The following is a 20,726-nucleotide window of genomic DNA, read 5'->3' as shown; positions in this document are numbered from 1 at the left end:
CGTCATCATCCCAAGTTGGAGTGTTATATTGTTCATGTCATCAGCAAAAAAAATACACAGTTTTTCTTTCACTTTAATCTAAATGACACATTGCCACATTTGCCTTGATAAGTTGTTGGATAAAGACGTTGTATTCTATATGGCAGACTGTAGCCATATCGTGTGTTCGCCATGTCGACAACATGGTCTGGGTAATTAATCACATTTTAAGAACAACTGCTGATTGTAGGTGGATGGGTGGATGGGTGGATTAATGTGTAGACAAGTGTCCATTATGCAAAAAAACATGTCAGTTTGTGGCTATTGGAGATCAAGTGAGCTTGAAGATCTTTTATGTGTGATGTGCACCATGAAGACGAACACTTTATTACTTTAGATCCCAGAGAAACTCGGCAGGTTTCTAAAGTCTCCAAAAGCTTTGTTGGAAGATGCTGAAAAGGTCATACAAGTATGTCTATCGACTTGGATGGAAACAAGTGTTCATACAGATAATAATACCCTATTAGTTTCAGATATCTACTCTTTATAGCTTCGCTCAGTCTCTCAAGGAGAAAAACAAGAAGCAAAAACAGCTCTTGGACAAAGTTCATAGTGAACTACTGGCAGCAAAAGAATATAAGCTGTAAGCTAAATATACTACATGTACACAGTGCTAAACTAAGTAAACTATAGAAAACTTCATAGTATTAGTAAAGAAAACGAACTCTTGAAAAGCTGTTTGAAAGAGCAAAATATAAATATAATGGTGCCATTTAAAAAGGCAAAAGAGTACAAGTGAGTAAACAGAAATAAATGAAGAAATAATCTACTTATAAAATATAACGGATCACTAAATATTATGTACTGTTTACAGTAATGAATATAGTCAAAGAGAGCTCCCGAACGTAATTGATAAGGGCCAATCCATATTTAAGAGACTCATTCAAACTTCTTTAGTCGCCATCAACTTCTGATTATTCTTCTTACCGCCATTGTTCATCACCTCTCAACAAACCAAACGATCAACATTTCGACGATGTTAATTATCGTTCACCTATTAGGCATTCCATAACTGGTACTGATACATATATGCAAAACAACATGCAGCTGTCTGGTTTATGTATACCTTCTATAAATAGTATAACAATGTGGAGGTAAATGAACCAAGGCATTATAAAGGTAGTATAATGCATCTCACTTTCTTTTTTTTTAAAAAAAATAATTAAGTTCTCCCCCAGGATCTTCTTATCCTTCTACAAGTGCATATCCAGGCAACACAGTGTTCCCAAGTACATCTTATTTAATCCATGATGGGTTAGTTCGTGTTGCTGGCACCTCCTCTCTGCAGCCTTGGTCATCTACATCATTTCATCAAGCAAACTATCCTTTTCGCCCACCACAACCGTATTCCGGCCAGAGTCATTGGAGATGATACAAGAGGCCTAAAATCCAATTGAAAGATGAATTTGCACAAATACTTCGCACAAACTAGTAAAAAAGAATCTTATACAAAATATTGGGATAGTGAGTAACCACGAATATGCATAAATGGCATTTACATATACGAATTTGATTTATTAAAAATAATTAACGATATATATAAGCCAAATTAGCATTGCTTAGCCCAAATAAAGTGTGTTCAAAGCAAATACATGTGTACTTATCCAAAAATAATATAAATTCGATTATCACTACGGAACAAAAGGAGGTTTTTAGGGTGATTTTCAAAGGCGAACCTAGGAGTCAGTTTTCAATAACTCCCCTGGTTTGACCTTTTACTTTTATGGAATACTGTAGTAAAACGAATATCTCAGTGGTAGCAGAAATCAAGAAAAGATATTTGAATAAATTTTTTCAGTACCTTATTTACATACTTTTTGCCCAAGGTTATATATATTGTATATATTATATTATAATTTTCTAATATTGCTTGCTATATCTTTTCAATGGGCAAAGGAATAGTGCAAAAGGTGTCTATAGTTTTATCTTTCTTTTTATTAAATTTCAACCTGAAAAACTATATATGTTTCACGCCATACCAATGTAACATACTGTAGCAAATGCTTTTTAGTTACGTCACAAGCAATCCACGAACAACGCATAATGAGCTGTGGCCGAATTTAATATTTATTTACTCCACAAAATTTCTATATCTTTAAAAAGCTTCAGCTTTTATAAATTGCCAGTCTAACTCGATGCCTCGTCAATGTGATTTATGTGGCTCTGCCAATTTAAATGTGGACCCTCAAACAGAAGTTGCCTGCTGCATTTCTTGCGGCTGTATTACAGAAATCTCTACTTGCCCCGAGAAACTCAATAAAACAACTGAAAAAGTTGATAAGGATCTACTTTTCGAGCCAATGACTACAAGCATTGATAAAAAGGCAAATGAATACAATATACAAACAATTTTATGCCGTACTAATCAATATAATACGGTAGCGAGAAGATTTAACAGATATAATACAAAATGCCAGTGGGCTATTTGAGCTTAGTTCTGAGGAGTCAGATGCAGCATTACAAATGGCTGATGAGCTATTAGTACATATCTCTAGAGAAGAGTCGCTAGGGATTGCCGCTGCTGTTTGCTATTACGCATCGAAACATAGAAGACGCGCTGTACTTATGTCTGACTTTGCTGAAAAACTTGGTATACCAAAACAATCGATGGTAAAAACACTCCTAAAAATACCCAACTACAAGATGGATTACACCGAAGACGCATTTAGTCCTTTGCATCAGGTTGAATATATTATGAGAGAACCTTTTCAAAAAATATTGGAAGTATATTCCAAACTTGCGGAGCCCTTCAAGATACGGCATTTAGTGAATCTACGTATATCTGATCCAAAAGTACGACCTAAGCTGATATCTATCCTGAAAGTAATTATTGAATACGAGCAAAATATTGGGCGACACTCTCGTCCTTTTGTTGGAGCTGCTCTGCTATTAGTAACCCACAGCCTAATGGTTCACATATTGCAGCAGGCAAGAATCCCAAAGTACTCGCGAAAAACAGCCGTATTAAACGCAACATTATTTATGCCTTTGAAAGATTATTCGCAAACAATTAAGTGTGCACCAGCTACACTCAAACTCAGATTGAATGAAATAACCGCTCTACTCGCTGAATATGCCAACGATATTACATGGCTGAAAAACCAGAAGATTAATTCAAAAAATTTATACAGATACCTGGATGATATAATTGATTTCAAACAGATAAATCATCCAGGGAAACAATTGTTTCCACCTACATCAGCAAAAGAAATACCTGCATTTGCGCGCTCAGAACTATCACGTAGGAAAAGGAAAGAGCAAATCGATGAAGCACTAAAATGTATCGATAATGAATTGGAAGAAGATCAGCTTAGTCCCGAAGCTGGACTTTTGCTAATCCTCTTGAGGGCTGGATACACTCAATCCTTTCTCGAAAACATCTCTGATAAGAACATTAGGCAGTACGTAGACAACGTACTTAACAAAGAAGAAACGTGCGATACATCGGATACACTTATAGAGTGTTGATATAAGTCCAAAAAATAAATATATGGTTAGAAAAGATAAATTAGATTGTATAAAAGCAAAATAAATAATGGAGTTTAGGCATTCTTTGATGCGTTTCTTTTGTGAGCCAGATAGACAATCTCGCATTTTTGGATAAGTTTTTCAGCAACTAATGGTTCATAGCTGTCCAGAGTCTGTGGCTCTACAAAGGCATTCCCCATACGGTCTGAGAGTGACAAATAACGAAACATGTAGTTTAGCACACCGAGGGGTTGAAGAGCAACAAATACATCTGCAAGGGCACCGTTGTATGCTGTGATATTTTGGGATTGCACGCCCAGAATACGGAACTAAAGTGAAGATTTTCCTTGATTAGGGAAGAGTTCTAGTCGTCCGTATAATTACCGTGTAGTGAATAAGAGTGCGTGCCGCTGTGATCCATCGAGGAAGATCTCCAATACTAGTAGCCACAACACCAGGAGAAGTGGTATACGAAGTAATCTGACGCCCTCTTTGGATAAATTGATCGTTCATAGCAATACCAACTAAATCGCATGCCCATTTAGACGACTCATAAGGAACAGGACTGTGGATTTAAATGAGCAGAGGTGCTTTCTCGGGATTTCGATACTTTTTTTTACAACTTACCTCTTGATACCTTGCCAATCGTCAATATCAAATATATCGTTTTCTGCAGTGATTGAACTTGTCCAAATAACACGACCATCTCCAGAAGCCGACAGCAAGCCCTCAAACTCACGCATCTACCAGAGAAATTATTAACACCGATTATTTCGCTTAAGATATATATATATATAAATAACAAACATCAATTTTACCATAACATAGTGACCAAATACATTGGCAGCAAACACCTTGCCCATGCCATCTTCATTGATCTCGCCTACATTCTGGATAGTAGCATCGGATCTTTCCAAGAGATTTATAGGGTGAGTGAAGAGAAGCTTAATGGTTTTGTACCAGTCAATTCCGAGTGCACTTAGAATTCCAGCATTACAGAACAAATAGTCAACTTGGGTATATCTATAACACTTTGTCAGATTTCTCATGTTTTTGAGATGATTAAACTCAACTGGTCAAGGATAGCCTGACTGAATGAGAAAACACTTTTAATGCTTCCAACATCCACCAACACTATATCAATGCTAGCAAAAGGAAATTGAACGAGAAGTTGTTCGCGGGCTGCATGGGCTCTATTGTGATTACGACAGGCCATCACAATAGTAATTCCCTCGCGTTCCAATTCAAGTAGTCTTTGAGCAACAGCATATCCAACCCCAGAATTAGCCCCAGTAATAATAGCGATCTTCTTTTGCTTTTCCATTAAAGTTCCTCTCAGTATTATGGTGAATGTAAAGGGTTCAGGGCAAGTATTGCCATATGAAGGATATAGAAAGCGGAGAGTTAAATATAAGAAAAGGGACGACTGCTTGAGTGAGAACCACCCTCCCTCCCCCCAGATTTACAAGTTACCACACAATGGCACTGAAAAAAAAGACCACTAATATAAAAAAAAAAGTAGGTCAATATTCCTGTGTGAACATCCCATGCCGGTTGAAAATTTAGATTACATAAATGTGGTAATTTAACTTCAATATATAAACATATTATTATGGTTACAAATATATAAGTGAATTATTGGCTAGTTGAAAAAAGACATAAACAACTTTTTATCTTTCACAAGCAGATACACATAATGTGGGTCCATTGATATGATACTTCAAATCGTACAAAGTACATTGTCTATCTATAAGCTTAGGAATAAAACCAGAGTGCAAACTGAATAACACTTAGTAGATCGTGTTTTGTTGAAATTTAAACACAGAAAGATATATTTTGTGTACTACCAAATTACTCTATGGAAGACATTTCTTCACTCTGTCTATACAGAAGGCTTAGTTAATCACTAGGATGTATTCTAGAGATTTATCCCTACTACAAACTTCCTCGAGTATTGATACGGTTGATATTATAGATAGTATATATATAAAAAGAGAAAACTAAAGGAAAACATTATTTATTACCAAGACAAGAAAGCGGCGAAATGATCAGACCAACAACAATTTAACGTTTCAGACCTAATGTTCTAGACATTTGATTGGTTACACTAAATAGGCACATTCATCTCCTGAGCTTACTATTCTAGACAAGCCCAAAGTTCATGTCATTCCTTGGACTCGAATGGTGATGCAAGCCTTTAGTCGGATGCGTCCTTTGCGCATCTCGGCGATAATAGTTGTCTCCATCAGTGCATTCTTTATAATATACCTCTCATTTGGATCATTCTCTCGTCCTGGTAACATCAATGCTCATTTATCATTACCAACCCAAGATCCAGAAACCCTTAAAAGACTCGCAGAAGAAGATCAGCGCAGACGGGAAGAAGAACAAAAATTTCTTGAAGAAGAGAGACGCCTCACACGTCTTCGATGGATAGAAAATCATCGCAGCGTTATTGAGCCTGGTAAATTCCCACAAGACAAAGCTTCACTTTTACTCCTCTTTTTTTCAAAAAAAAAGGACTTTCATGATCTGATTTGTATAATTTTAGTTATAAAGGCAACAACCAAAGACATAGATCAACTTGTAATATCTCATGATATAGCTATCACTAATCCTATAAACCCATGGACAGGTATGTGAAACATATCTTTTATGAATTAAATATGGAAACTCAAAGGTATTACTTTCATATATTTGCAGATGCGGATAAACGCCTTTTGGAAACATCTCTTGGCCAGAAATTGCTGGCGGATCTGTTTACTATCCCCGAGCCAATACCTAACTTTAAGACACTTACGTTTCAACAACGTGTATACAAAGGTCTTTTTCAGTACCTTGATCCTATCATTACTGAAGGTCAAATTGACGTAACTACAGACCCCACATACAGTTCTACTTGGGATCTTTTTCAAAAACTTGAAAACACACTTTATCCATGGATTTCGCCACATTGGGAAAATTCATTTCACATCAACAACAACACCCGCGGAAGAGGTATTGTTATTTGCGTAGGCAACAATCAATTTAAATACGCTGCAACCACAATCCGTGGAATTCGCCAAGTCCTCCATTCGAACCTACCTATCGAAGTATTCTACATCAGAGAGAATGATTTGTCGCCCATAAAACGTCAGTACCTTGAAACAGAGTTTACTGACGTCAAAACACGCCAGGTGGTACATTCCATAAATGACCGATTTACTCAATTTGGTGGTTGGGCTGTTAAGCCATATGCGATACTGGCCAGTAGCTTCTCTGAAGTCATTCTGATGGATGCGGACGTCTTCTTCTTTAAGCGGCCCGATATTTTGTTTGCCGATGCTGGCTACAAGAAGACGGGCGCACTATTCTTTTATGATCGCACCCTTTTTTCAGGATGGTCAAAGGGTAGAATGTGGCTACAGTCATTTTTGCCTACCGGAAGCTCTTTATTAAAGGAAACGCGATGGTGGAAAAGTACATCCGCGCATGAACAAGAGTCAGGTGTTGTTGTGATTAATAAAAATAAATCACTATTGGGACTCTTGTCAACTTGTAAGATGAATGACAAGCAAGAGAGAGACAAGGTGTCATACCAATACGCTCATGGTGATAAAGAGGTAAGAAGACAATATATATATATCAATAGAATTGGGTGCATGTTGGGGTGATTATTATGTACTAGTATTGACAATTATTATCTTACTAGACATTTTGGATTGGATTTGAGATGGTTCAAACCCCATATTCTTTCATCAAGTCGTATGGTGCTGTAATCGGAGGATTAGGAGATGCGGGAGATCCAAGTATGGTGTGTGGAAACCAGCTTCATTTAGACGTAGATCAGGAACCACTCTGGTGGAATGGGGGATTGTTACGAGATAAGAACAAGTGGCCAGATCGATACCTCACCTTTACACACTATGCACAGGGTGTTGACTGGGCGTTTGAGACATCCTGTATCCGTGAGACGGATAAAATTCGAGATTTTAGCGCTAAGGATAGAAAGACTGCTTTGGAATATGTCACTCTAGATCAGCAGCGAAGAAAAGACCAAAACCTTATAGAGAAAGCCATTTGGAAGCCTAAACCCAAGATTTCTCCTGAAGACGATATGGAGGAGGAATAGTAATTATTTCCTTTTTGAATTGACCATCTGTATGAATACCACTTTGTTTTTTGTGTAAATTATCTTAAGATTGTCTCTGATAATGAATATTATTATAAACATCTCTAAATATCTATATCCAAATATATATATATATATATTTGGGATTATAATTTGTTATAACCGATAAATTTAGATTAAATTTTACAATCTGTAGATATAAATATACATTATGTATTTCCAAAAGGTTGTCCTGACACTAAATTGTAGTTTGGCATTGCTCGAGAAACTGTAATTAACCAACTTCACTTCAGGCAAAATAATACCCTGCTGTGTTTCATATTTAATTTTCGAAAAAAAATACGCACACACACACACACCTTTATATATAATATATATATATATTATTTAGTAACTTTACATTAAATGCGTACCACCAATGTGGAATAATTATATTTGTTATAGACTAGGAAAAGTTTCTTGAATATTAGAAAGTGTAATTTAAATATGTATATAAAAGTATATGTAAAGTCGAGTATCTAGCACTTTATGGACTTTTTTTTTTGGTTTTGTCTTGTTCAATATAGCGATTATAGATGTATATGTAAAGTGTAACAGCAAGTAAATGTAATCGGCGCAAGGGCAGAATATGATCGAAACGTAGGTGTAGTATGTCTGTTTCTTTTAAGAGATTATATATGTGAATAGGGTGTACGTCCAAGGTGTATAATATGGCTTATTTCCAGAACTGCCATGTTTTGCGCTTCTTCTCTTTTTCACTTGTTACTTCCTTTGTCTTTAAAATCGAAAGACAATAACAACAATAAGACCCTTATTCATTTACACCGATATTTACTTATTCTTACCTTTGACTCTTCCTTTGGTTTTTTAAAGATCTTCCCAAGAATGGACTTCTTCTTCTGTAGAGGCTTCTCTTTTCGGATCAGATCCTTTACTTGGCTCTCCCGCTTACCAGAGCTAACATGCTTTTCTGTTGTTTGGGTAGTGATTTTTGGTGATTCGGAAGCAATAAATTCTTTTTTGATAAGTGATTCGCTGACAATAGTACTTTTAATTGATGCATCTTCTGTGCAATCATCAGAAGTAACGGCAGGTATAGACTTCACGGCAGTTTCGGTCTTGGCAACGGTTGTTTGTACATTTTCTGTGATTGTCTGCTCACAAGACTGTACAATTGTGTGAGCTTCAATTACAATAGATTTAGTAGAATTTTCTGCTGATTCGACTAATTCGTTTACGCTAGAGGCTTCGACAATAGCCTCCTTAACAGCAGGCTTCTCGACAGCTGGCTCCTCAATAGCAGGCTCCTCAATAGCAGGCTTCTCGACAGCTGGCTTCTCGACAGCTGGCTCCTCAATAGCAGGCGTCTCGACAGCAGGCTCCTCGACAGCAGGCTTCTTGACAGCAAGCTCCTCAAAAACAGGCTTTTCGACAGCAGGCTCCTCAATAGCAGGCTCCTCAACGGCAGAAATATCAGCGGAAGTCTTCTTGACACTAACAATATCAACAACAGGAATCTCAACAGCAGTGGTATTTACGTTAGGTAAGTTGATAATGGAGGTTTCTGCAATTACAGCCTTGCTGTCGGCGGGTGATTCTACGGCATTCTCCACAATGGGAGCATATTCGATTACAGCCGGTACTTCTTCCTTAGAAAGCTCGGCAATAGTCTCTGGCGCAACTATCTCAAGGAGTTGTTTGGTTTTGAAAGCAGACTCGTCTTTGTTCAATTCAGTCTTTTCACATGCTACAGACTCGGGTACAATCCCTTGTGTTGTGTTCTTGGACACAATGACTGCTTCCTTGATTTGGTTGACCATGCTTTCTGGTGCAACTGTCTCAGGGACAGAGGACACATTATTGATGGTGGATGGCTCCTGAACGGCTTGAGATTCATGTTCCGCCTCAGTTACGGTTGCAGTCGCGTCGTGGCTGACATTCGGTTGCTCAGCTGGGCTTTGATCGGGCGTGGAGATTGCTGGTGAGGCTTCTACGGGTTGTGATAAAATGGTAGAGGCTTCTTTCTTAATTGCTCCGGATTCTTCATTGCTAGACCGTGCAGTAGACTCATCAGCTTGATCAAAATTACTCTCGGCAATGGAGGCGGTATGAGAAGGAGCTGTTTCGACCTGGACTTTCTTTTGTTCTTGCTTGCGGTTGCGACGTTGGTTACGAGCGCTTGCACCGTTCTTTCTAGCCATGTTAAGGAAATAAATAAAGAGAGAAAATATGAGAAGAAAGGGCAATGAAGAGAAAGAAGGAAAGAAGAAAGAAAGAAAGAAAGAGTGAGAATGGATGAAAAGGCTAGAAGCGGGCTTCTTTATAATACCACAAAGTAGAGTGCCATCGTGCTTCGTACTACTTTACTACCTAGTATTATAAAAAAAAGCAGATCTTGCCTTTATAAGGGCAAACCAACTGTTGCAGTTTGAATAACAGAAATGTGATTGGGTTTATTGTATTTTGGGCACTCCTTCCGACGTCAAGTTCTCTTCTGTGCAACCATCTTATACTAAGCGCTCCACGCAAGTTCAAGCCAATCAGCATACTAGCCTTCTCTTTATAGGCAATAATGTCATGATAGTGTTAAACTTCATTAAATCACATGTACTCTTTCTTTTACAGATTCTGCAGGCTATACTCAATCATAGAACGGCACTTAATACGCGTACAGAAGGACGCGATTTAGACTTTATGTAACCGGAAAACGATTGATATGTATTGTTGATCTTCATCCAATTGAATAGTTTGCCGCCCATTTGCCGGTTTAATTCTAGCTCATCTTTACCTTCTTCTTCTTATGTTTACAAGCAAGAAAATAAGGACGAACCTTAGTAGTTATATCTAATCAGAATGTATGTTTGTATGTTTGTATGTGTGTGTGTATTTACTGTATAGGTTGTATTAACAGTCTGATTTAGCAACATTGTTAGAAGCCCTTTTGTGTTCCACGCAACTCTATTCACTCAAGATTAAATATCAGTCGTTGTTCCACCCCCAATTTTTAGGATTCTGTGAAGATTTTACGGAGTTTTTATAGTATTATTTTTGGTGTTTTTTAACAAAATAAATTGGAGTATCAACCCTGACTACAAGATGAATATTATCATGTATATTTTGAAGCTTACTTTTACGACTGTGTATTCAAAGAGGTTTTTTATTAGACTAAACTTTTTAGGCAAAATTTAAGAGAGAAATCAAAGGATATACATAAGCTTTTTGAAAACTTAGTATCAACTTCTCATCCAAAAGATTTGCTTGAAATCTTGTTTATTATTTCTTGCTTATAGCTCAAAGAGTATTTGGTATTATATTACTAAATATCTCAAGACTAGAAAATTTACTAATCGACTCTTTACCTGAACTTTTGGTTACTACGTGAAAGCTCTTATACCAATAAAAATAGAAGAAATTCAACCAGATACTAATTGTCTGTTTATATATATATTTAAATCAATAAAATAAAATACTATAAAAGCAACTTTTTTTTATTCTTCTTCGTTCTTTAATTGTTAATCCTCCAGCCAATCAAAGTCGACTATAAGATATTAGAGTTTTCTTCATCAATAAATTCATAATCAAGGTTTAGGATAAATATATTTAAAAAAGTAAAAAGCAAAACGCTTGGGCCCCACATATTCTCAGTCGCAAACTCAATATCAACATCTAGTTTGTTTATTTTGATTTTAAAAATATGGTTTTTATGAAGCAGTAAATCAAATGAAAGTTGATAGCCATTTATGTAAAACCAAAAAAAAATAGAGTCAATTAAAACAAGATAAGACATACATAGATATAAGATGTGAGCCAAATTCTATAAAATTGATTTCGAACGAAAATTGAGATTATAACGACTAACAAGTGTACACCAGCCCACACTCACCTATATAGATATATAGGTATATCTATAAAAGAGAAAGAGAGAAATAGAGAACAGTATTTCTCGAAGCAGAACATTTCAACATCTATTTTATTATAGTGTATAATTTATGAGATTAATACAATTAATATATAGTAAATATCAAATCTCCAATAGATCTCCCAAACAGTTTCCACATAGCTCTAAAGGAGAAGTCAGACTTTGTATTAGTACAAAAGTTCTCTCTAAAAAAATATTGTGAAAATATCGGTTGCAATGGTTTCTCGTTTCTTTTCTTGTTTGTTTATTTACCAGCCCTGGTCTGGCTATATCTTTCACGCAAATCCTTAATGCGCCTTTTCGCACTCTCCATGATATACCTGGGTTTCTTAAATTACATTTTACTCTTCTTTTATTGTGTCCTGTCTTACCTCTCTTCTTGTTCGTAGGCATCTATCAAAAGCAATAAAACCAATACTTGTAAATATTTTTGGGACAAACACTCAAACTAACAATAAAAAATTATATATATATAAATAAATTTACCCAAGTCATCATCAGATAAAAGAGTAGCAATAAACTGCTCTTCTGGTTTTCTCATTTTATGAAAACCATCAGCAAGACGATTGATTTCAATTTGAGATTCCAAATCACGGATCTTTTCATTCGCTTGTCTCAATTGATCTCTTAAGTTGGAATTCTCTGTCTCAATTATCGTGGCATCAGATTCGGATGATTCAGTCTTGTTGGCTTTTTTGCTCTGATACTTTTGAAGCTAAACCTGATTATAAGCCTTATAGGACAAGCTATATTGTTCTTTTTTTTGTGTTTTTTTTTTAAAAAAAAACATGCTCCTATATTCGAGACTTACCTTGCGTTTGGCCACAGCAGTTAGTTTCTCGGTGCGATCTTCATGAGCAAGCATAATAAAGAATATCAAAGCAAAGTACGTATAGTACTACCGTGAAACCTGTGCAGAATACACGTGCTTGTGTTTTTGTGTGTGCATGTCATCAGGGGGAAAAATCTCGGAAGAGGGTATGGATTTGTGAATAAACTAGATCAAGTCAATGGCGCCACTGCTTTCATTTGATCTATTTCTAATGTGTTACAAATCCACTACACATATAATAATAATAATAAAGTAAAAACAAAACAAAAAACTTGTTGGATGGTCTTTATATATACGTATATAATTATTATTTATTTTCAAAAGGTTCTTAAAATAAGGATAAAAAGCCTTCTTTTGAACAGATTTTATATATTTATATTTTGTATAGGGTAGGGGGAAAATACTAATTAAAATAAATAGAGTAATAAGATTATAGATTGCCAAAGTAAAGAATAACCATCGACACAAAGAATAAAGAAACGGCAGGAAAAGGTAAAAAGGCAAATGCAGCACTGACATGGAGCATCATGGGTGCTGAACGCTGTTCTGGGAAAAAGAAGCTGGTTTTGGCGTACTCGGTCACAGTTAAATAAACAGTTTCGTTGAGTCCATTAGGAACTTTCCATTTGTATGTTGAAGTGAGGTTAAATGCCAGGGTAAATCCAGTCGAGTTTCCAGAGGGAATGACTTCATTGGTGGTAATATTTAAAAGGTTTTGAGTAGCCGAGGCATCTGCCCAGAGAGCAATGTCGACACTGTAATTGCCTGTGCCCATGTTGGGATAATCGTATTTGATTTCAACGGTTTCTCCAGCAACAATAGTACCATTTTCGTGAGGGAAGGTGATGGTAGGTCCAACCTGGGCAGCTACTCTGCACACCAAGGCAATCAGAGCAAGGAGTAGATAGGCAATCATTAAAATAAAATAAAAGGAAGGGAAAAAGAAAATGAAATGAAGGAAAGGAAGGTTTTAGTGTAAGAAAGAGAAAGGTTGGCTTCTTTTTCTAGGCTTTGAGTGTGGGGGTGAATTGCTACAAAGATTTACATGATATGTGTGTACAATGCATCTGTTGACTGGGAACAACACATGAAGAAATGTGACACAGATATACATCATGGAGGCACAAAGTTACAGTGGTTTGTTTGTTGAAGAGGAGAATAAAAGCAATGATGTACAGTTATTGAAGTTAAAGGTAATACAGTCAGTACAAAGGATATTGTCGATAATTAAAAAGAAAGAAAGAAGAAACATTTATCGACAGTTGGGAGATAATTATCGCAAAAGAAACCTCAATAATACGTAGCTTTTAAAATTTATGTTGTATCTTGTCATATTTTGTAACTCGAAGAATAAGAAAAATCCTTTTTTTACATTAAAAACACTTCCCTTATTATACATTTAGAAGAAGCATACAGCCTTTCTATGGGAGTCATAAGGCAATACTAAAGAGAGAAGGCACAACTTGAAACATTCATTCAGGCTTGATGCCCTCCCTTTTTTTTTGACAGGTCAATACGCTAAAAATTTAAAAAGCTCTTTATGATTATATATTGAGTTTTAGGATAGTTTTCATTTAATTCATTTGGCTAGTATTAAAAATCTCAGCTTGCCAAAAACTAAAAAAAAAAAGGCTCTCTTTATCATCTTGGTAAAAGGCAAAATCAGGATCTTTACCAAGAAAGTGTTTGTGTATCTGTGTGAAAAAGAATGTATTTAAAATACATGTGTGTCTGTCTAACCATAACCCTATAATTAATTGTGGGAGAAAAAGTGAAAACAAGGGCATGTTAGGCTATGTATGCAATGTATACACAATAGATCAATGTTACCTTGGTGATTGAAGCAGTATTTGATCCAGTACTATCTACTAAGAAAAGAATAGGCCGCTTTTTCTGCATAGACAAGTGGTAGATTATATTGGCTTGAGTGTTTAAACAAGTTGAAATGCAATTGTCTTTCTTTGCATTGGATATTCAATAGTAGCTAATTAATATACTTTTAAGGTTTATAATTTATAATTTACAATTTATCATTTAAAATCTATTTTACAATAATTTCATGCTGATTTTTTTTTATTTTTTATTGTTGCTGTTAATTTAAAAGTCGAACTTCCATCTTGGGCAGATCGTTTTAATAAAAGGGGAATATTTCTTGGTTTTACAAAAAACACACACACAAATATTTAACAGATGTTATGATTATATTTAGGATAGCCCATATATATAAAATATAGCTCTTTACTACTAATTTCTTTTTCGATTCTTTAATAAATGTGTTAACTCTATTTTGCTTAACTCTGATTAATATAGAAGTTGGAAGAATTACTGAGTGAATATTCTGCAAGAAGACTCAAAAAGAAAATATAAATAGAAGCTGATAAACTCTTTATCTTACAAGAGAAAGACTTGATTGCAGAGTTATTCGGATAATTAGACAAGGTAGAAAAATACTAGCGATGTTATATATATATATATCTTTAAAAATAAGACAAATAATAATTTTAATTGTGCTTTTAATAAAGGAAGAATTTAATCTGTCCTTTTAACAAAACTGATGTCGACCGCAGCCGAAAATTAAAACAAGACTAGAGGAGGCAGGCCCGTGCTACACTCCGGTATGATACGTATTGGGCATTATCTTGATTGCTGATAGCTTTCCTACTCGTGAGAGAGCAACATAGAATTGACCATGTCCAAATACAGGTAAAGGAAGATATAGTCCAATATGATAAAATGTTTGGCCCTGCGCTTTTTTGATAGTCATTGAAAATGCAAGACGTACTGGGATCCGTAAACTATATCACCTCTATTGTCAATTTGAGGTTCTGCTCGTAAAGATGTTCTTGCTTTGTTATACATTCGATTTTGTGGGCGGTGTTGTGTTAATAACATGTTCCTTTGATTGTAAAGGCACCGGAAACTTGTTTAGTAAATTAAAGATATTTTATTATAAGAATTGTACTAAACTGAAAAAAAGAGTATGCGATATAGATATATATGGTGTAGACAGACTAAAAGTTCAAAAAAGAGCAAAAAAAGGGCAGAATTTTTAATCGACTCTAATTAGCTAGTTTTCTTCCATTGCCACTAGGGTTGAGAAGAGAAGCATTTTTTTGTGGAGAAGATGTGCCGTATAAAGAGAGGTCTAGAAAAACTCTCAATAAAAGGTTCTCACTTAATGGCATAGACGGGATTATATGCACAATTTTATCTAATATGTATTTTGAACTAATTTTGAACTTTTTTTTAAATAAAGATGTGGACAGCCATAAATTAGTCTGATTGACTAAGTTCAGGATGAAGTTGTTTTACCCTTTTTTTGCCCTTTTTTTGAACTTTTAGTCTGTCCACACCAAATGTTTGAAATCCTTTCTTACTTTTTCCAAGTCTTGACTATGAATCAACAGCCTCAATTGGCATTGCTGTTTCAACACTACGGTAATTACTTTTGTACTGTAAACTCCACTTACTTTCTGGGAGGATCTTCTATTATATTTTTAAAATGCACTCAGTAAAGGACAATTTAAGCGCGAGGCCCAGCCTATGCGTGTGACCGTGGAGAGTCTCATAAAGAAGACAACTGTCTCATTTGGCATTATTACTTCAACACTATGGTAATGACTTTTGTACTGTAAGCTCCACTTAATTTCTGGGAGGGCCTTTTACATTTTTAAAAGGCACTCAGTAAAGAACAATTGGCGTGTATGGCGCAGCCCATATGCGTCACTGTGGAGAGTCTTAATTCAAGATTGACTATACTAAAGGTAATGATTATTAGCATTTTAATACCAATTTAACATTCTCTAGCAAAGTTTTAGTTTAGTTTAGTTTAGTTTTATTTTGCTTTATTATTACCTTTGTACAAATTTATTTTATATATTACACAGGAAACAACATTACATGTAAACATTCAGACATTTACCATGATATACAATAGACAACAACTTTGCAGTATTTATTATGGTTACTTTCACAAGCATTTAAGCTCATTCAGATTTATTTCCATGTCCTATTCATTACTAATAAAAACAAACCAAACAAAGGAGATAGCAAGTAAGTTTCCATATAATTATACTTTTCTTTAGAAAAAATAATACTAATAATAACATACATTGCGTTTATTAGTCTTAATTATCATTTTGTAGAAACCTTTATTTGTGGCTATAAATAGGAGGTTTCATTGAATTTGCTTGCTGAAACAGCAGACACTCGACAAACCCATTCAAAAAAAAATGAAGAACAAAAGGCAGTCCAAGTCACTTGAATAAAATATACTACAAAACGCATTAACTATTGATATTTATCTAGAGATAGATTCTTATTAGACTTATTCTCCCTTCAAACAATAGTAATAATAATAGTAACAAATTAAAGGTCTTCAATTAAGTTTGAGTCTAGAGTATATAATCAAATGTATATGTGCCGATATTCTGTTAATAAAAATGTATTTTCTTATATTAGTCGAGCTTTGGTTAGAACCGTTATTCGTGAATAGTGAAAGAGCCCTTTATTTAAGAATACTCGCTCATTTCATCAAAAGCAGTTTATTGAACAATATAATGTAAAGAAAAGGAATAGACTTAGCTAATATTTATCCATTTTTTTCCGCCCTACAGAATTCAAGAATTACTTCCAATTACTCACTTCTTAATATACTTGTAGAATTTTTAACTGATACCAATGAGAATATTTTAAAATACTATTCTCAGTATTTAAAACTATTTATTTTTCACTTGGATATAGGTCCTGTAATTACCAATATATATATATTTATATTTAAGTATTCTTTTCTTATTCTTTGAGAAGAGCATATATGGCCAGTTAATATGAAAGTGCCGATTAATCAATATAGACGCAAGTTGCTGTAAAGCAAATCATTTGTTTTTTTTTTGGTTCATTTAACTTATAGTTTTATCTTTTCTGCTAGCTTTGCTTCTTCCATTTACGACACATTTCCCGGGGGTGGAGGTTTGTTTGCCTAAAAGGTAAATTATACTGAGTTGCCATGATTTATTTTAAAACATTCGGCGAGAATCTTAAGGATCTACAAAACTTTGCATCAAGGCTGCTAAGCAACAAGCAAACAAAGATAGGAAATCTGTTATGGGTCATACTTATCCACACTTGTAGTTTGCTTTGACTTAGTATCCAAATGTAGTAGGTACCTGTTTATGAGTAAAAAAAAACATTTATCCTTTAATAAAGATAGCAATAGAAGAAAAATATATGTATATATGTTTTCCTTGCATGGCTTTAATATTATAGAGGGCATCTTTTAAAACCTTTAAGTTTCTACACAAAAAATAAAACAAAATTGAGATTACAGGGGAGGGAAAGGGGTCAGGCATTGCCTCTCTCCTTACATATTTACCATCAATGTTAGGAAATAGCCCTGATTGTTTTTGTATCTGAAATAATACAAGTACTGATATGTTAAGGATAAAAAAAAGAGAACTTATCAACCATCTAAGTTTTATTAACATTTAATATTAATTAGCTTATTAGGCCTGGAAACCGGATAATAATTACCACCATAATATTGTGTATATCCTTGTGTCTACTGATGCTAGATGCCATTAGGGTCATAAAATGCCATTAAGGCTTCGTGTTTTTTTTTGTTAATTGTGCAACTTAATATTGGAATCGTGCTTAGCAAAAATGGGTCCGATTGAAGATGCACCCATGTCAAACTAGAACACAACGGATGTTTATATTTTATTTTAGTGAGAGAAATCGCTATATATATTTAAATAGGCATAAGCTTTGTTAATAGCATAGATTGGGTAGGGACGTAGTCAAATACAGCTTTAATCTAATGGTGACGTCTAGATATAAAGTTAATGACAGGAGAATTACACCAGTACAAATCAATTACTCAATCAGTCAGTCAGTCAATTAATCAATTGATTGACCAATCGATTATTCACTCACCTACAACTACACTTGCCTACTCACTCACTAAAAATGATAGAAAGATACATAACAGGAGGTAAAAGGTTCAATTTGGTTGGTTGGATTAGACATGTAAAAAAAAAAGGATAACCAGCACAGAAGAAAAATAAGGATGCGTGAGAATTTTGTAAATTTTCCCACGAAAAAAAATATATAAAAGGACAATAGAAACTCACCTTTGTATCTTGTGTATTCAATACTTTCCTCCTCCCCCTCTCAACCACTTGCAGTTATACTTTATAAATCTAGCCTGGTCTGAGTGACTATGGTAGGCTACAACCCAAGTCTTCTTTGAACCTCCCTTGGATATTTAATCAAACTCCTTTTTGGTATATTTTTTGTAGACAAGCAGCCTTACTTTTACCAAAGCCAATAACCCTTATACCGGATTCGATCATCTTAAATTTACTGTTACAAACGCCAAACAAGCTGCCTCCTTCTACTGTACCCGACTTGGATTCAAGCATGTCGCCTATCGCGGTCTTGAAACTGGTTCCCGCGAAGTTGCTTCCCATGTAGTAAAGCAAGGAGAAGCTATATTTGTATTCGAAAGCCCCATTCATCCTGAGTCTATGGTTGACATGGCTGCAGAGATTGCCAGAAGAGGTGATGCAGTCAAGGATGTCGCCTTTAACGTAACTAACTGCCGAGCGGTTTATGAGGTACATATTCTCTCTCTCTCTCTCTTTGCTAAAAGTATCAAGCATTTATTGACACTATATGTTTTTGTATTTATTCCCTGTTTAGAAAGCAATTTCTCGAGGTGCTATCTCCGTAAAAGCACCCGAAGAAATCACTGACGAGGATGGAACTGTGGTAATGGCCACTCTTGCAACTGTAAGTTTTGTGATTATTAATTCTACAAAATATCATGCTAAATTATATATATATATATCATAGTATGGTGATGTTCATCACACTCTGATTGAACGTACAAAGTACAAAGGAGTTTTCTTACCGGGATTCAAAGATTCATCTGTAGCCTTGAGATTCAAGGACCCATTAGAGGAACTTTTGTAAGTAACAATCGTGGGAAAAAATTGGACATTGACCATAAATTGAACCCTCCAAATCTCATTGTTACTTGTACAACATATTCATTATAAATACTTTTTTTTAATAGGCCCCACGTTCCCCTCCAGTTTATTGACCATGTCGTCGGAAACCAGCCCGACGATATGATGGACCCCGTCGCTGATTTTTACGAGAAAGCATTTGATTTCCACCGTTTCTGGTCTGTGGATGACAAAGATGTCTATACTGAATATAGTGCTCTTCGTTCAGTAGTCATGGCCGACCCAGCTGAAAGAATCAAGGTTCCTATCAATGAGCCAGCACTAGGGAAGAAAAAGTCTCAGATTCAGGAGTTTGTCGACTTTTACGGAGGTGCAGGTGTACAACACATTGCTATCAACACAAATGATATCATCACATCTGTAACCAATATGCGCCAACGAGGCTGTGCGTTCCTGACCATTCCGGACACGTACTATATTGCACTTCGGGCCGCCCTTTCGAAGCACAACAAGACTGCTTTGAGACCCGTTGCTGAGAATCTGGATATACTTCAGAAGCTAAACATCATGGTCGATTACGATGAGAATGGCTATCTTCTACAGATCTTTACTCGCCCATTGGAAGACCGTCCGACTGTGTTTGTTGAGATCATTCAGCGTAACAATCATAATGGTTTTGGCGCTGGAAACTTTAAAAGTCTCTTTGAGAGTCTTGAGATTGAACAGAACATTCGTGGAAATTTGACTGATATGAAACAGCCTACTGCTGTTCTTAGCAACTAAAAAAAAAAGGGGGGGGGGGGGGGGGGGGGGAAAAATCCAAAAAAAAAAGGTTTTTTAAATCTTTGGAAGGAACCCAAATTCTTTAAAAAAAAATTATTACCTGGAAAAGGGGGGTTGAAGGTTATTTTATCCCTTTTTTAAAAGGAAAAACCCAAAACCAAAAGGTTGGGATTGGGCTTTCCGGGGGAGGGGACCCTTTTTTGAAAAGCCCTTGGGGCCCCAAATTCCAATTTTACCCCTCTAAAAAAAAGGCAAAAAAAGGTTAAAAAAAAAATCCGTTTCTTTCTTTCTTTTTAAACCAAGAAAAAAAATTTAAATTTAAAAAAAAAAATTGGAAACCGGGTCTTTTACCCCGTTAAAAAGGGCCTGAAATTAAGCAAATGGTCCCCCCTTTGACTGAATTGTTCTTGAGTTACCGGAAAAAAAACAACCCCCAAAAACCCCAAAAAAAAAACTTGAAAGGAAAAAACCGTTGAAAAAACAACTTTTATCTTTGGGTAAAGAAAAAAAAAAAATTTTTAATCCCGGGATTGAAAAACCCCCCTTATTTTTTTTTTAAATAAAATAAAACCAAACCAAACCAAACCAAACCAAGCCCCAACCCTG

At 35.4% G+C, this 20,726-nt stretch overlaps 7 protein-coding genes across 7 annotated transcripts; 4 read left to right on the top strand and 3 right to left on the bottom strand.

Moving 5' to 3' along the window:
* Positions 1-82: 82 nt before the first annotated feature.
* Positions 83-1,411, top strand: PHYBLDRAFT_150604 (hypothetical protein; the record flags this gene model as incomplete). The annotated part of the gene is made up of 7 exons (XM_018432511.1): positions 83-191; positions 262-314; positions 377-448; positions 507-622; positions 854-884; positions 937-1,133; positions 1,207-1,411. 7 exons carry the CDS (start codon positions 83-85, stop codon positions 1,409-1,411), a joined length of 783 nt encoding a protein of 260 aa, XP_018286465.1.
* A 763-nt stretch (positions 1,412-2,174) lies between these two features.
* Positions 2,175-3,507, top strand: PHYBLDRAFT_68984 (hypothetical protein; the record flags this gene model as incomplete). The annotated part of the gene is made up of 2 exons (XM_018442037.1): positions 2,175-2,417; positions 2,470-3,507. The coding sequence occupies 2 exons, from the start codon at positions 2,175-2,177 to the stop codon at positions 3,505-3,507; spliced, it is 1,281 nt and encodes a 426-aa protein (XP_018286464.1).
* Positions 3,508-3,523: 16 nt separating this feature from the next.
* PHYBLDRAFT_160170 (hypothetical protein) lies at positions 3,524-4,836 on the bottom strand. The gene is made up of 5 exons (XM_018434130.1): positions 4,581-4,836; positions 4,326-4,530; positions 4,135-4,250; positions 3,892-4,072; positions 3,524-3,836 (listed from the first exon to the last, which is right to left on the bottom strand). Exons 1-5 carry the CDS (start codon positions 4,829-4,831, stop codon positions 3,582-3,584), a joined length of 1,008 nt encoding a protein of 335 aa, XP_018286463.1. The 5' UTR covers positions 4,832-4,836; the 3' UTR covers positions 3,524-3,581.
* Positions 4,837-5,685: 849 nt separating this feature from the next.
* On the top strand, positions 5,686-7,765 carry PHYBLDRAFT_160169 (glycosyltransferase family 71 protein; the record flags this gene model as incomplete). Its single annotated transcript, XM_018434129.1, has 4 exons — positions 5,686-5,971; positions 6,059-6,142; positions 6,211-7,109; positions 7,199-7,765. The coding sequence occupies 4 exons, from the start codon at positions 5,689-5,691 to the stop codon at positions 7,616-7,618; spliced, it is 1,686 nt and encodes a 561-aa protein (XP_018286462.1). The 3' UTR covers positions 7,619-7,765.
* Positions 7,766-11,639: 3,874 nt separating this feature from the next.
* On the bottom strand, positions 11,640-12,402 carry PHYBLDRAFT_173418 (hypothetical protein; the record flags this gene model as incomplete). Its single annotated transcript, XM_018437025.1, has 5 exons — positions 11,640-11,722; positions 11,790-11,857; positions 11,909-11,930; positions 12,024-12,252; positions 12,349-12,402. 5 exons carry the CDS (start codon positions 12,400-12,402, stop codon positions 11,640-11,642), a joined length of 456 nt encoding a protein of 151 aa, XP_018286461.1.
* Positions 12,403-12,675: 273 nt separating this feature from the next.
* On the bottom strand, positions 12,676-13,285 carry PHYBLDRAFT_188746 (hypothetical protein; the record flags this gene model as incomplete). Its single annotated transcript, XM_018439556.1, has 1 exon — positions 12,676-13,285. The coding sequence occupies one exon, from the start codon at positions 13,283-13,285 to the stop codon at positions 12,800-12,802; it is 486 nt and encodes a 161-aa protein (XP_018286460.1). The 3' UTR covers positions 12,676-12,799.
* Positions 13,286-13,484: 199 nt separating this feature from the next.
* PHYBLDRAFT_150597 (hypothetical protein) lies at positions 13,485-20,120 on the top strand (the record flags this gene model as incomplete). The annotated part of the gene is made up of 5 exons (XM_018432510.1): positions 13,485-13,562; positions 18,666-18,983; positions 19,069-19,158; positions 19,222-19,337; positions 19,445-20,120. 5 exons carry the CDS (start codon positions 13,485-13,487, stop codon positions 20,118-20,120), a joined length of 1,278 nt encoding a protein of 425 aa, XP_018286459.1.
* Between the last annotated feature and the right edge of the window lie 606 nt (positions 20,121-20,726).

The sequence above is a fragment of the Phycomyces blakesleeanus genome, assembly GCF_001638985.1.
Source record: "Phycomyces blakesleeanus NRRL 1555(-) unplaced genomic scaffold PHYBLscaffold_25, whole genome shotgun sequence".
In the NCBI taxonomy this organism is placed as follows: domain Eukaryota; kingdom Fungi; phylum Mucoromycota; class Mucoromycetes; order Mucorales; family Phycomycetaceae; genus Phycomyces; species Phycomyces blakesleeanus.
This window is presented reverse-complemented; position numbering and strand designations above follow the sequence as displayed.